The sequence below is a fragment of the Caretta caretta genome, chromosome 10, assembly GCF_965140235.1.
Source record: "Caretta caretta isolate rCarCar2 chromosome 10, rCarCar1.hap1, whole genome shotgun sequence".
NCBI lineage: Eukaryota > Metazoa > Chordata > Testudines > Cheloniidae > Caretta > Caretta caretta.
This window is the reverse complement of record NC_134215.1, coordinates 55,524,166-55,540,468: the sequence shown is the minus strand read 5'-3', so window position 1 is coordinate 55,540,468 and position 16,303 is coordinate 55,524,166. Positions and strand designations below refer to the sequence as shown.

Below are 16,303 nucleotides of genomic sequence, written 5' to 3'. Positions count from 1 at the left end.
TAATCATTTCACCACTAGAAGTAGGAGCTATGCCAATTCACAAGGGGTGAACTTCTGCCACATACAGCCCTCACCATCCAGTGCTTAAACACTCCTTTAGGGGGTGGGCCTTGGTGGGGAGTAGAGGGAGTTCTCTGTAGTAGCTCACCCTAACCAGAGCGTGGAAGGAGCACTGGCGACTGGCTCTGTAGTAATGTGGATGCAGCAGCCACTATGGCAGTCCACGGGGCTGTGTGGTGTATGAATTCCATCTCACCATCCTTGTGGTGTTCCCTGCACAAATCCAGTTAACTACGGCTTTGTGAAGGGAGAGTTGGGCTAACTTGCTGGTCAGTATTTCCATGGCATAAGCATAGTGATGCTACCTGAAATTCAAAAGGGACTAGAAGGCATGTCACCAACACACATCTCATTTATCAGTCACTAGTTTTGCTAAACATGGTGAGGAACAGAGACATGTTTTACTCTCCTACCCCATTCCCTAATCAGAGTCAGAGAATCTCAGCTAAAATGAAAGGATTAAAATATTAGTCAGTCTTAATCTCTCGCCTCTCTGGCAATCAATTCATTTTATGACTGGAAAATCTAAAACAGAGATTTTTTCATAGCTCTTGGCTATAAAATGCTTGACTGATATTTCTTCACCTACCTGAATGGTTGATGACTGACAGCAGCTTCAAATGTCAGAACCAGTCAGGAAAATCTTTCTTGAAAACTAATGGTAAAATCCAGATAATGTAGCCACAACTGCTTTACTGTTATGGTTTCATTGTGGGGAGGAGGGGTGTTAATACAGTGTTAGCACCAGATTGTTTTCAACAGCAGGAGCCGAAGTATGTAGAGAGAGATTCTCACTCACGTGTTTCAATACTTTGATAAAATATTTTAAATTCAGACAATTCTTACCTCTCCCACTGAGTTAGACAAGGCTTGTACTATCTTCTCGTGAGCAGTGGCCACAACACTTTGCCCGTTGATCTCAATAATGCGATGTCCTACTCGGACCCCTCCCCGTTCAGCTATTCCACCTCGCATCAAGCTGCAAATCTGGCAGGCAAAGTCAGAGTTGAATTAAGTTAACAGTTGTGAAGCTGTAGCAGGTCACTCGCAACCGGGTAGGCGGACAGGTTCGTTCTGCCTAAGCTGGTGCACTAAAGAGAGCCGGGTGGCTGTGGTGGATCTGGCTAGCCTTCTAAGTACGTACCTAAGGGGTTGGGCAGGATTGTGTCCCGGTGCCACTATAGCCACACTATTTTCAACATGTTAGCTCATGTTCATCTACCTGGGCTTAAAATAGCTGCACTATCACCATGGAAATGAAGTTTCAGGCCTGTGCAAAAAATAAATAAATACATAAATAAATAAAAAAGGCAGGGGAGGAATGGAACCTTATGAACAATAGTTCAATAGCTGGTATCTCAAAGCAGACCAAACAGGGAGGGGGGAAAAACAAAATAATATGTTCCTTTCGTCCACACATATGTGCACTCCAAATTAAACCTTAACCCAGATTTTTGTTTATACCACAAATTAATCCTTCCAAAAGTACATGGTATTTAAATGTGTCTATAGAAGCAACTAAGTAATGAATGAGAAACTGCTAACTGCTACAACATCCAAGCAGTATGATAAGCTGAAATGACATTTTGTTGAGTGTGTTTCCTGTGAGAGCCGCAACTATTGCTGAGGTGCCAGTTGTAGCATATAATTAATTCAAGGGTTGCCGTGGGAATTTCTTTAAAACTACCACATGGATATAAAAATAATCCTTGCACCGCATCAGCTCCATCTCCAGTAGGAAGACTCCCTCAATCAACAGTATGTGACTTTATCACAAATCAGACTGCATTATATTTAAAATGTGTTTTTCTCCATGTAGTCCAAGATCATGGAGAGTGATTCAACTTGAATAGAAGGCTCCAGGGAGGCCACCTGGCATCTTTCACAACAGAACAGGTACAGCCAGGGCATAGTCCAGAAAACATACTTTAGGACTGTGCTTTCTACCTTAGTGGTACTGACCCGGGGGGTACGCAGAGGTCTTCCAGGAGGTACAGCAACTCATCTAGATATTTCCCTAGTTTTACAACAGGCTACCTGAAAAGCACTAGTGAAGTCAGAAAAAACTAACATTTTATACAGACAATGACTTGTTTGATTTATTTTAGAATTATATGGTAAAAATGAGAAATGTAAGCAATTTTTCAGTACTAGTGTGCTGGGACACTTTTGTATTTTTATGTCTGATTTTGTAAGCAAGTACTTTTTAAGTGAGGTGAAACTTGGGGGTACACAAGACAAATCAGACTCCTGAAAGGGGTACAGTAGTCTGGAAAGGTTGAGAACCCATGTCCTAGATCACCACTAATGGCAAGAGGATAGCTTGGCATCCTGACAGATTCCATCATTGGACTCCCAAAGGTTGGCAAGTACAGCAGGAATTTTTTGGGTGATGTATATACCTTGCCATAAGAATTGACTTGGGACTATGTTCTCATTTACACAGGCCTCTGATGGAAAAAGAAATGCTGACTATTTTATGGAGTTGGTCAAAGCTTTTCAAGTTTCAAAATTTGAAAAAAGGTAGATTTAAAAAAATACCAAAAAATCTCTCTTCTCAAACTTTACTATTTTTAGATTGAGCTACAACATGGCTGTATTCAGTTATCTTTCTTCCTGCTTCAGAACAAAGAGAGGCAACTTTTAAAAAATCTGTCCTAAGTAACCTGCAAGAAACCTTCATTGGAAATTACTTTGTTAGAAGTACAAGAGCTAGTGACCAAGTGTTATTTCTGTCCACTGCATCTCTTATTTTGGTGACCATTTGATATACTTTTTGATTGCAGTTGTCTACAGCCTTTCCTTGCAGAAGGTTGTAGTGTTTTTTTTTTTTTTTTAATAATGGTGCCATTACTACCTGCAGGACCTTGGCACAGTGCTCTCCTCTTAAAGGGACACTTTGTTCACATTAGATCCAAAATTTAGGATTAGGTAAAAAGCTTTTATAGCAATAGCAACAGAAAAATTACAGTGACTGTTTTTCCCCAACTGGAAACTAACATTACCCCACATTTACAAGACTTTTACTCAATTCTCCTCTGAATTTTACTCTTTTATTCCGTTACCTTCAACAGAGTTACTGTCAATTTATACCAGTATGAGAACAGGATAAAAAGCTATGGTTAGCATGCAAGAACCACCATGTGAATTAGAAGAACCCAAAAGATAAATGAATTAGAAACTTTCTGTAAACAAAGATGAAACTGACCAATCTATGTCCTGTTCCAAAAAAATCAGAGAAATGCAAAAAAGTAATCAGCTAATAGATATTACAATTTAAATGCTGTTTCAAAAATCAATGTGTTATTAGCAATGTATGTGAAGAAGTTTTTGCTTTTAATATGTATTTAACCTGCCAGTATCCCTTTAAGTCTAAAATGAAATCTTTAACCGAAAAACACAGAACAGGTTTAAAAGGTCACAAAAAAGAAATAAACAGAGCACAAGGGTATAATAATTTAAATGCTGCAGTCCTTAATCAGACAACATTTCCATTGCCACAAAAAGATAGAAAGTCACTCAGTGCTGAATGCAGTGAATCTGCTAAAAAGCACCCATAGCAACCATTTGAATGGAGGAGATTTTTGCCAGTATGAGATTCTGGAGGCCCATTGTTTTAGTGGTGAAATGGTGATTGTGGCAGAGTGGGCTGTTCAGGTCTGGGTCCAACTGTGACTCTATTTGTATTGTATCTTCCATTTTGGATTAGCACATCCATTTTGTGTTATGTGCTAAAATCCTGTCTGACCTTGCCCAAAGCAAGGTTACTATGATATATTGCAGTCAGCTACTATGACCAGGAAAGGTGCTCGATGCCTTGGTGAAAGACAATCTCTAAGAGGCCATCAAAGCAATACACTAGGGCCATTTGAGTCAGATTCTCTCTCAACTGCCAGACCATCCCCATGGAACAATGGACTCTACACAGGAGCCTGGAGTGGTACAGGATACAAGCATGCCTATGGAGCAACTGGCAAAAAGGGACAGAGACTGAATTTAAGGAGGGGTGCTTCTCTGAGGGGGGACCATCCATTGCCACAATGAAGACCAAGCTGGAGAGGGAGAAGGCAGGAGGGACTCTGCTTAGCCTGAAATGTTTGCAAGACCTGATTCACAGAAGGGGTAAGATTAAAGGTGGTGGGAGGCTGCGTTTTGGGACTTCTATTATTGTACAAAGGTCTGTAAATCTGTAGTGTTTTGGTTTTTTTTAAACAATGATGTGACTGCGGTTAAGAAATTACTTTGCTAAGGCTGTGTCCCTTGCTTTCCTGTCATGGGTTTAAACTGGTGAAATTCTGGAGAAGCATGTATAAACAACTGAAGTGTTCAGGAGGTTTGAGGCAGTAGTTCCAGGATCTGAGTGAGACAGACTGGAGTTCCATGTCTCAATTTAGGAATGGCTCACACAAGAGATCTGAGCTAGGGCGTGTACCTAGGAGACACAGAGCTATGATTAGTGAGTAGACTCATTCTGACGCACTTGACTTAGAAGCCTGTGGGACCCAGCCTTTGGGTCCAGTTACAACAAGAAGAGGACTGAACCAGGCTATAAAATGGATCATTAATTCAGAGTAGAGATCCCTTATGAAGTATTTTGTGATTGTAAACATACGTAACAAAATCCCTTTCACAGTTTGTTCCGGACTGGGAGTGGGAAGGGGGTATGATACAATAGGGATTAGTAAAAGAGATTGGAAATTGTATGATAGGTGCAGTCCTTCAACAGATTTACATTCAGAGGAACTTTGTTTAACTTTGCTTTTTTTTCCAGCTGTTTGTCTTTGTTAACAATCTTGTGAAAAATACAATACAAAACATGAGAGAGAGAAAAACGGCACATCTGTCAGCTGTCAGAAAATATTTGTTCTGAAATATACTTAAAAGAACAGCTTCCTACTTCATCTCTCTCCCATTTTTATTTTTAGTTTAGATTAGAATGATCACTCATCAAGACGCCCCTGCAGCAAAGGAATTTAAAAGCAACCCTGTACGGACGTTACACCAGCACTGAAGTTTCAAGTTTCATTAAAGTCAAGAAGAAAAGGCATTTTAACATCCCTTATGTGTCTGTTTCAAAAGGAGCAGCTGGCAGTCTGGCAGGGAGGAAAAGGTCACTGGGGAGGTCAGACAAGATAGTCACAGGTTTGTAGTTTACCCTGGACTCAGCTTAGTTCTCAATATAGTTTCCTGAAAAGGACTCAGCATAGGGGAAACTACAGTCATCTGTATCGTGGAATAGACTTTTGTGGAGTGCCTAGATTGACACTGAAGGAGGCACTGGAGGCACTCAGCACAGGATTAGGAACCCTAGTCTAGACTAGGCCTATCCTCCGAAGTCCAGGTGCTCCAATTATCTCTGCTGCATCCTGCAAAGCTTAGACCTCCAGTACTCTCATTTGTGCAACCCATTAATGTTTGCCTGATTTGCTCTAAAATGAATAAAAATCTGATTATATAACACACACTAACAGGTCATTTGTCCTTTATAGCACATCGTATTTTTCCAGGAAGAATTTTGATTTGCACATATTACTTCAGGGGGAAAAAAATCTTAAAAGATGTTGGGGATGGGAAAGGGAAATTGGTTTTTAAATGGCTTTAGCTACACCTTAGAGTCATGAACATGAAACTAACTGACATCAGCCCACTTTTCAGGGAGATGGAGAGAACTGCACGTATGCCACTAGCGTGCTCTTATTCACGCACACACAATAACTGAGCTAAATTACAATTAATAGAACATGGAAGGGATTATGTCATGCACATGCCCCCCAAAAGAGAATACTGACAGTTTTCCAGAATGGGCTATGGTCTAAATATAGAATTCCCCTATTTAAAAACAAATCTGCTTTGAGCACAAAATCAATCAATCTTGTTCTTGGCTTTTGTGCATATGGACCTGCCCCAGCCCTAATTGCCTGTGCACCTCCAGGAAGGACACCTCTCTACCCCAATCATTGCCTTTCACCTGTAAAATAAGTATCCCTTGTGTTTTGTGTCCTGTTCCGTGTGAGTCACATCAGCCCCCTACCAAACCTTAAGAAAAGGAGTACTTGTGGCACCTTAGAGACTAACCAATTTATTTGAGCATGAGCTTTCGTGAGCTACAGCTCACTTCATCGGATGCATATCGTGGAAACTGCAGCATCCGATGAAGTGAGCTGTAGCTCACGAAAGCTCATGCTCAAATAAATTGGTTAGTCTCTAAGGTGCCACAAGTACTCCTTTTCTTTTTGCGAATACAGACTAACACGGCTGTTACTCTGAAACCTACCAAACCTTCACTCCCACATGCTCCACACCACAAATCCAGCTGGCAGTTCTACTTCACAGATCACGCAGGGAATAAGAACAGAGTGGAGGCTGCCCTTCAAAGCAGTAACTCTGCTTCTGTACCAACAGTTCTCTAGTAATAGCTACTATACTTACACTACCCTGGAGCTATTAATTAATTACCCCACGTGTGTTCCATCCGCCCCACACCACTGGAGACTCAGTTAGCTAACACTTTGCTCTCAAGGCAGGCCTGCCCAGAGCTGGAGAATTGTGATCCTAACCCCAAAGTCTAGCTGCATACCAAGAATATTCAGTTCACTCAGATAAAACGAGATTAATCTTGCTTCTAATATGCCCTTTTTCAGATTCATAAATTCCAAAGACATGCAAAATCCGTATGCCCTGCTTGAAATGGAGTGCAATTTTCTATACTGCATAACTATTTTATTTAATCAGGTATACTTACGTTGCATGCATGTGAAGGAAGGCTAAAAATTTGGCCCTTCAGAGTCAAAGAAAAAAATACAATGCATATTTGGAACAGGAACAAAGACGCAGATTTTACATTAAGACAGAAATTCTTAGAGATGGACAGAAAAATATACACATGACAATGGCACCAAGTCAATAGTTTTCCTTTCATGTGTCTGACATATCTCCTTACTCCACTGCTCTAAACAAAGCAGTGCAGAGCAAAGACAGTATCCGTGATCACCACTACAAAAAGGTTTACCAGCAGTTCCCAAACAGGAGTATCTGAGATACCACACTCACCCCCCTCTATTTCTAACAGACAAGTAACAGCAGTATATCAGCTACGGTCGAGTAGGGAGTGTAGTAAATTTTGTCTTTTTTCATAGTCAACACTATGCAGAAGACAGTGCTGGGGTCTATTCTGTCTCCTGGTAAGAGGCAGGAAGGCCACAGCTTGATTTTGTAGATCGGAGGTGCAGTTAGCAGAGCTGAGATTTTAAAAACTGAACGGTTTACCTTTTGCAAACTGAGAACAATAGTAAAATTGTCTTTTGATTTGTAAATTGAGAAAAAAGGTGATCTTAGCTGAGAAAGAATCATAGAATATCTGGGTCGGAAGGGACGTCAGGAGGTCATCTAGTCCAACCCTCTGCTCAAAGCAGGACCAATCCCCAATTTTTGCCCCAGATTCCTAAATGGCCCCCTCAAGGACTGAACTCACAACCCTGGGTTTAGCAGGCCAATGCTCAAACCACTGAGCTATCCCTCCCCCCCAATACTGTATGGAACCCCATGCTGACAATTTTTGCAGTCACTATCCTTATTATAACCACATGGCAAGCATTATTATTATTTATTTGTTGAGCTCTGGGCATTTTGTTCAGTGCTAAATAGAAGCATCATAAAACATGGCATGTGTCCCAAGGACTTTACAGTCTAATTCAGATACAGACACAATACACTGGCAATGGGGCAAGCTGGAAGCAGTGGAAGTGCCTGAGTTGAAAGGCTTTGTGTGGATGAAAAATATCCTCACAATATTGGCAATTTCCTTAGAACCCTCTCTCTTTAAATACAATGCCACAAACAATGGAATCCTTTCCTATTCTGTCAAAGCTCACACAATGTAAGGGAGAGAAAATGCCTCTGTAGTCATTGCTCCTTGTTTGTGAAAACAGCCTCCTTCAGCCTTTGAAAGATATTTTCGTCTGTACTGTAAATAACAGTATGAGCTGTGCCATCGAACGCATAGGCTGTAATTAGATTTCAGGGTTCTGCTGTGGTTCATAAACCACTTCAGCAACCCTTTCATGGTTAAAGGAGCCAGCAGAGCCATCCACAGAATTGCAACCTTGATTTCACTCCCATGGAACATATAATTTTCAGACAGTTTTTACCTTCTCATCACACAGATGACAAAATCTTCCAGACTGCAGTACATCCATTTAGTACAGCTCTCTATCAAAACAATATTTTTCCATAAAATTAGAAGTTTATTACCTGCCACAGGGAATTTGTACATAATAATCACACAGGAAAAAGCCATCATGTGCCCCAAAGAACCCTGTAAATACATTTTCCTCACTATAAAAAACTGCAGACAACAGGTCCACTTCCAGTACATGCTTTGAGAAGCAAACGGAAAGGTGAACTGTCAGCACTGTAGCACAAAGGCAGTGGTATTTCTGTGGCATATTCCATCTGATGCTCTGATAGCGCTTTACAAACATCAGACAATTAAAAACCTTCACAATAGGAAAGCAGTGAGGGAAAACAGTAATATTTTACCCTCATTTTAGAGTCTCATCTAACCAGGGCAAGGATCTAACCAGGATCTTGCACTTGGTGGGTGTCAACAGAACCATAACAATAGGCACAGATCTTTCTATCTCTAGTTCTGTGCTTTAAGCATTGACCTATGCTGCTGCTCCTATATTTGCAAGTGACTGTGATGCAAGGCAGCCTTTTGGACTTCTCAGTCGCTGGCCATCGGAGGCAGGGCCCATTGCAGAGAAGAAGCACTGAGTCTTGGTGGGGGAAAATGCTAAATGCACCACTGTAATGAACACTCTCTGGTAACTAGGAAGTTAAGTGACATTAGTTCCTCAAAGGAGGCCATACAGTGACAATGGGGTGAGCCTGATTGTAGAACTTCAGGAAAATACGGAGAGTGTGAACCTGTGTCTCATGCATTAAAGACAGTGGCAGCATTAGGCATGTGTGTAATAGGGCCCCCACACCACGCAGACAGCTGCTGGTCAGAGGATCACTTAAATTCTTCATTGCATCTAAATCCAGCACCAGTGGGGAGAGAATGAATGGCCTAACTGCCTTACACCGCACACTGCTTAGAAAGTTGTGCTTTGGCCCTACCTCCTGGCTTCCTGATCCAGGCCAGGCTTTGGTCTAGCTGAGGCCGTGCAGCCTCACAAACAGGTGAGTGGGTGAGGGTTTTGGGCAAGTGGCGCGCCATGGGCACATGGAGGTGAGGGGTGACCTATCTATATGTAGGAAGGGAGAAGGGTGGAGAATGACATGCTTCTTCCCAGACAGCCCAGGAAAATCCAGCACTGACTATCACAATGGACTTTGACAGCAACAGGTGCAATTCACCCCTGTGCATAAGGCCAGCACAAAGCCTATGTACCATTTAGGGCCTACACGCACACCAGACAGAACTGAAATCTAAAATTAACCTTCTACTTTAAACAGCTAGTCTTCATTAAGCATCCTGGGCTAAAATATGCTACCCCAAAATCACCCCTCCCTTCCCCAAAAATAGATTCAGATCAATATGACTTTATTAGCTATCTCCAGAATGAATACAACCTAAACCAGAAAATTTATCATTTTTAGCTTGTTAAGCTTCCATCAGAACTCAAGATACATGGCAGCATACCCCTTGTAGTCCATGTGGCCACACTACCAGATTCAATTGGCAAGTTCAGAAAGGGGATACTACCATTAACGAAGTTCAGGCAAAGGTGTACTGAGCCAGGATGTCTATAGTTTGCTGTATTGTTGAACATGGTGACAGCCCTGGAGATGATTAAATAAAGCATGATTCATCTGGATCTAATTCTCGTGAGCAAGAGCCTATATCCTATTTTCGGGGGGTGGGGGGTGGGGTAGCAGAACAAAGATAGAACTAAATCTGTATGGTTTTTTCATCTGTTACAGATTTTCCACTAGTGTTAAGTGACAAGCTGTAATAGGGAAAACCTTAGCACTTACATAAATAACGAGTTTTATTCCAGTTTGCCCACTGTGTAATGAACAGACTGTAATATATTAAGAGTAAAACTCTTCCAGTTAAATTCTTTGCTCTTCAACCATTTATTCAGAGCAAATGGCTAAACCCTGATACATAGTTTATTTTTTCACTGAAATCATTTTGAATGTTAGGTACTGCATGTATTTAAATCCTGTAGCACACATTTTGTTAAGTATATATCTTAAATATAAATGAAAGGGGGGAATTCCCTATATATAAGCGTAAGATGAAGGAAAAAATAAAATATTAATCACTTGCTAAGATACAGCCATTTTACTGCACTTTTAAAACAGAACCCCTCTTTTGAAAAGATCTTTGAGATTACAGATGAAAAGTGATAAATATCAATAGTAAAGATAGGATTGGACACAAACCAACCTGATATAACCCATGAACCACAAACATAATGAAATTAGAGGGGAATTATTACATTTAAATGCCACCATCATTTCTAAGCAAGTGGCTCCGAAGCTTTTGCACAAAAGGTTAACCACATCTTGAGAGACTGTCTCATGTTCACCTCCCTCCCCATTCATGATGGCGCAACATCCCTGTGGCAACTACAGCCACTGCTTCCATCATGTATGCATTTTTAGCTGACTTTGGAGCAAGAACGGTTTGCTTTTGTTCTACACTTTCTACTTCTGCTCCTTTCATCTCCTTCCGTTTGCTCTGGTTCTCTCAGCTGGAAACCAGGGAAGCTAGCACAATCTGACCAGCCAACTGTTCGCAGAGCGCCAGAAAGTGTCTCGCAGAGCACATCTCTGCATTGAGCAAGGAAATGAAATCCTACAGAGATAGGGAAGTGTTGCAGTTGCCTATTTTTCATCTTTCCCACCTGTACATGTCTGCCTAATGTGCTATGGGAACAAAATCCAGCCTAAAAAGCCTTTTTGCCTTAATACATTCAGGTTGTTTACAGACCATTCAGGAATTTAATGGCTTTACATCCTGCACAAAGGAGATATGCAGAATGAAGGCAAATACAGCAAGCCTGTGTTCTGATGAGGCATGTAAATAACTAGCAGATGCATGCATAACAAGATAATGGCACAGAAGTGGAGGATATTTAATTGATAGCCATTCAAGCAAGTTATCCCTTCTCTAAGCTAATGCTGAATCAAGAGGAAAAAGTGCCTGAGTATTTTTTTTTCAGCCCAGTGATCCGTTATAATTACATATCTGGTAATTAGAAAATTCTGCTTTCTAAAATGTGAAGAGTAAATGATAAGAGAGTTGCATTATTACAGTAATATATTTTAAAATATAAATCAAACAGAGTACATGTGTGCCAGTTATTGGCCTGCAAATCCAAACTGTGACTTCTCATAACTGAATTGTGTTGCAGGGCCTTCTTATTCTTCACCGCTTACTATAAATTCTGAGACTTGTTTGGTGAATTTGGTATACTTCATTTTGAGCACTAACGTAAATGTTGAGATGAACTCAAACTGAATTGTGACCATATACTAAACGGTGAACATGGTAAATGTCCACTAGGTGGAGCCAAACCACCATGAACTGAAACAGCTGTGACACTAAAAGTTCACTTAAGGTGGTAAGTGTGTGGAGGTGAAGAAGGTGAGGAAGTGGCAAGGGGAAGAGAAATACAGACTGTGCCTCAGGCTGTATTATCTTTTCTCACTTGAGTTGGGAGAAATAATTCACATGCTCCCACCTGTGCCCATTCCTCCCCACTTCTGCCCAAGCTCACTCCAGAACTGCTTCGGAGGGATTCAGAGGGGAACTATGAAAGCCGACAGGTGTGGAGGAGCAAACAGTTCAGACAGACACATCCCTTAAGGGAAGATTTATTAAACAGGATTCTCTATATCCTAGTAAAGAGGAGAGGATACAAGTTGCTGAAGTACAGGTAGCAATTGAAGAGAAACAGTCCAACGAAAGAGATTCTCATTCAATTACATCACATGAAAGCAGACGACTAAATATTGACAAGTGTTTGTATACAGTTCTAGAAGGCTAAATACTAAGATGGGTGAACTTGAGTTCCTGGTATTAAATGAGGACATTGATATAATAGGCATTACAGAAACTTGGTAGCACAATGATTATCAATGGGACACAGTAATAACAGGGTACAAAACATACAAGAGGTCACACTGGTGTGGGAGTGGCCCTATATGTGAAAAAAGCATAGAGTCAAATTTAATAAAAAAATCTTAAATGAATCGAACAGTAACAAAGAATCTTTATAGACAGAAATCCCATGCTTGACTAGTCAGAGCATAGCAACAGGAATATACTACTGACCACCTGGCCAGGATGGTGACAGTGACTGTGAAATACTCAGAGAGATTAGAAAGGCTACAAAAACAAACAAAAAACAATAATAATGGGGGATTTCAACTATTTCCAGATAGACTGGGTACATTAATGTGTGCTTCTTGAAGCAGCTAATCCTGGACCCACAAGGGGAGAGGTATTTCCTGACTTGATCTTAAATAGATCATATGATCTGCTCCAAGAGGTGAAGACAGCTGAACCACCTAGTACTAGTGACCATAATGTAATTTAAATGTAACATCCCTGTAGGGGAGAAAATACCAAAGAAGCCTACCACAAGTAGCATTTAACTTCAAAAGGGGGAACTACACAAAAATGAGGAGGCTAGTTAAACAGAAATTAAAAAGAACAGTCACAAGAGTCAAATGCCTGCAAGCTGCATGGAAAAACTATTTAAAAACACCATAACAGAGGCTCAAATTAAATGTACACCTTAAATAAAACAAGCCGTTAAGAGGATCAAAAAACCCATCACCATGGCTAAACCACAGAGTAAAAGTGGCAGTTGTAGGCAAAAAGCTATCATACTGGCAGGGTGGATGGAAGATGAGAAGCAGGCATATTCCCAGCTCCCTCTTTTAAATAATGGATGCTCTATTTATTGTGAAACTCCTCTGAAAATTAACCCTTTTCTCCAAAGGCTCCAATGTAAGCAAGTTCCACTGCATGTGCATTGGGCACAATCTCTAAAACTTGCCATTCAATGCTTCTCCTTTTATTTACAATGTGATGAGAATATTCTTTATTCCTAGAATGCGGAAGCACCCCAGACGTTGCAAACAACATTTAAAGTTATATTGCTAATGAAAAGGTTTTACCGGGCATAGCACCACATCGTACATAGAGCTAAGTGAAGGATATGGCATATAGTACATGAGAGGAAGCACAAAGGGGTGGTAGATTTAAGGATGTCGATGAACAGTAGATTTAATAAGAAGATTTGGTAAATCAAGGGATCAAAATGCAAAAATAGAGGCCCTGTGTTTGTGAAATATGGGTACAGATCAGACAAACTGAATTTTCTCAGAAAACAGAGATCCTGATGGCATGATGGTCTTAGTTATTGAGTGATTATGACTCAAGCACACCTACAGGCTCTACACAAATTTTCACTGGCTATGAACAGCCCCTTCTCTTCAAGCCCATCAGCAGCAATGAATACTTCAGGGATGGGACTTATGCTTGTGAATTCAGGTCTCACTGACCTCAACAACTGGCACAGCCTAACTGCACTGCATGCCCCACATCAACAGCCTGTCACGTCCTTGACTGCTGCTTTACTTCTCTCACCCTCCCATCTGTTCCTTCTGCTAGACAGATGCTAGGACATCCAATCTCCTAAAAATCAAACATTTACTTGCATTTGAGTACGTCCTACAACGAACAACATTACATACACACACACACTTATCTCCACAACATACAGATGTAACATTCTGCCTCTGCATATACTGCTTTGCAAGGCTACTTTATAAACCAGAAAGAAAAGGAGTACTTGTGGCACCTTAGAGACTAACCAATTTATTTGAGCATGAGCTTTCGTGAGCTACAGCTCACTTCATCGGATGCATATCGTGGAAACTGCAGCAGACTTTATATATACACAGAGAATATGATACAATACCTCTTCCCACCCCACTGTCCTGCTGGTAATAGCTTATCTAAAGTGATCATCAGGTGGGCCATTTCCAGCACAAATCCAGGTTTTCTCACCCTCCACCCCCCCACACAAATTCACTCTCCTGCTGGTGCTAGCCCATCCAAAGTGACAACTCTTTACATAATCAAGTCGGGCTATTTCCTGCACAAATCCAGGTTTTCTCACATCCCCCCCACCCCCATACACACACAAACTCACTCTCCTGCTGGTAATAGCTCATCCAAACTGACCACTCTCCAAGTTTAAATCCAAGTTAAACCAGAACATCTGGGGGGGGGGGTAGGAAAAAACAAGAGGAAACAGGCTACCTTGCATAATGACTTAGCCACTCCCAGTCTCTATTTAAGCCTAAATTAATATTAGCACTGTAGTGTCCAATAAACAATGGTCACATAAACACCACCCTATACCGGAAACCTACTGACCGCTATTCCTACCTGCATGCCTCCAGCTTTCACCCTGACCACACCACACGATCCATCGTCTACAGCCAAGCTCTGCGATACAACCGCATTTGCTCCAACCCCTCAGACAGAGACAAACACCTACAAGATCTCTGTCAAGCTTTCTTACAACTACAATACCCACCTGCAGAAGTAAAGAAACAGATTGATAGAGCCAGAAGAGTTCCCAGAAGTTACCTACTACAGGACAGGCCTAACAAAGAAAATAACAGAACGCCACTAGCGGTCACCTTCAGCCCCCAACTAAAACCCCTCCAACGCATTATTAAGGATCTACAACCTATCCTAAAGGATGACCCAACACTCTCACAAGTCTTGGGAGACAGGCCAGTCCTTGCCTACAGACAGCCCCGCAACCTGAAGCAAATACTCACCAACAACCACATACCACACAACAGAACCACTAACCCAGGAACTTATCCTTGCAACAAAGCCCGTTGCCAATTGTGCCCACATATCTATTCAGGGGACACCATCACAGGGCCTAATAACATCAGCCACACTATCAGAGGCTCGTTCACCTGCACATCCACCAATGTGATATATGCCATCATGTGCCAGCAATGCCCCTCTGCCATGTACATTGGTCAAACTGGACAGTCTCTACGTAAAAGAATAAATGGACACAAATCAGATGTCAAGAATTACAACATTCATAAACCAGTTGGAGAACACTTCAATCTCTCTGGTCACGCAATCACAGACATGAAGGTCGCTATCTTAAAACAAAAAAACTTCAAATCCAGACTCCAGCGAGAAACTGCTGAATTGGAATTCATTTGCAAATTGGATACTATTAATTTAGGCTTAAATAGAGACTGGGAGTGGCTAAGTCATTATGCAAGGTAGCCTGTTTCCTCTTGTTTTTTTCCTACCCCCCCCCCCCCAGATGTTCTGGTTTAACTTGGATTTAAACTTGGAGAGTGGTCAGTTTAGATGAGCTATTACCAGCAGGAGAGTGAGTTTGTGTGTGTATGGGGGTGGGGGGGATGTGAGAAAACCTGGATCTATGCAGGAAATAGCCCGACTTGATTATGTAAAGAGTTGTCACTTTGGATGGGCTAGCACCAGCAGGAGAGTGAATTTGGGGGGGGGGGGGGTGGAGGGTGAGAAAACCTGGATTTGTGCTGGAAATGGCCCACCTGTTGATCACTTTAGATAAGCTATTACCAGCAGGACAGTGGGGTGGGAGGAGATATTGTTTCATATTCTCTGTGTGTATATAAAGTCTGCTGCAGTTTCCACGGTACACATCTGATGAAGTGAGCTGTAGCTCACGAAAGCTCATGCTCAAATAAATTGGTTAGTCTCTAAGGTGCCACAAGTACTCCTTTTCTTCATGTGCCAGCAATGCCCCTCTGCCATGTACATTGGTCAAACTGGACAGTCACAAGTACTCCTTTCCTTTTTGCGAATACAGACTAACACGGCTGTTACTCTGAAACCTGTCTTTATAAACCAGGAAGCTCAAAAGGTTCAAAGTGCACACAAAGCACACAATTTGTTTTTTTTTTTTAAATACTCCAGTTATTTAGCTTTTTAACATGTTTCCACATAAAAGCCATAACAATTAAAGTACAAACTTACAATTCCATTCTGTACACTGAAGCCCAGCTGGTATTTCAGGTCTGGTCGTTTTATGAGGACGGTTGTAACAGGAGGACAGCTGACAATGTTCAGTTTCACCTGCGTCTGGTTCTTAAGACCCTGAAAAAATCCCAAATGTTAGCATTTTCTGAAGTGGTTCTAAAGTGGTGCTCACTGGAAGTATGTGAAGTAGCTGAGCTTGAA

At 41.4% G+C, this 16,303-nt stretch overlaps 1 protein-coding gene across 8 annotated transcripts in view; it reads right to left on the bottom strand.

The window, feature by feature from the left end:
- APBA2 (amyloid beta precursor protein binding family A member 2) overlaps window positions 1-16,303 on the bottom strand; it is a 240,583-nt gene that overhangs the window by 1,771 nt on the left and 222,509 nt on the right. For 7 of the 8 annotated variants that reach the window (XM_048868169.2, XM_048868170.2, XM_048868166.2 and 4 more), the window contains 2 exons: window positions 16,100-16,219; window positions 907-1,047 (listed from right to left, as the gene is read on the bottom strand). In XM_048868169.2, the coding sequence (XP_048724126.2) occupies window positions 907-1,047; window positions 16,100-16,219 (261 nt within the window). The remainder of the gene's footprint in view (window positions 1-906; window positions 1,048-16,099; window positions 16,220-16,303) is intronic. The other variant, XM_048868174.2, reaches the window with a different exon arrangement.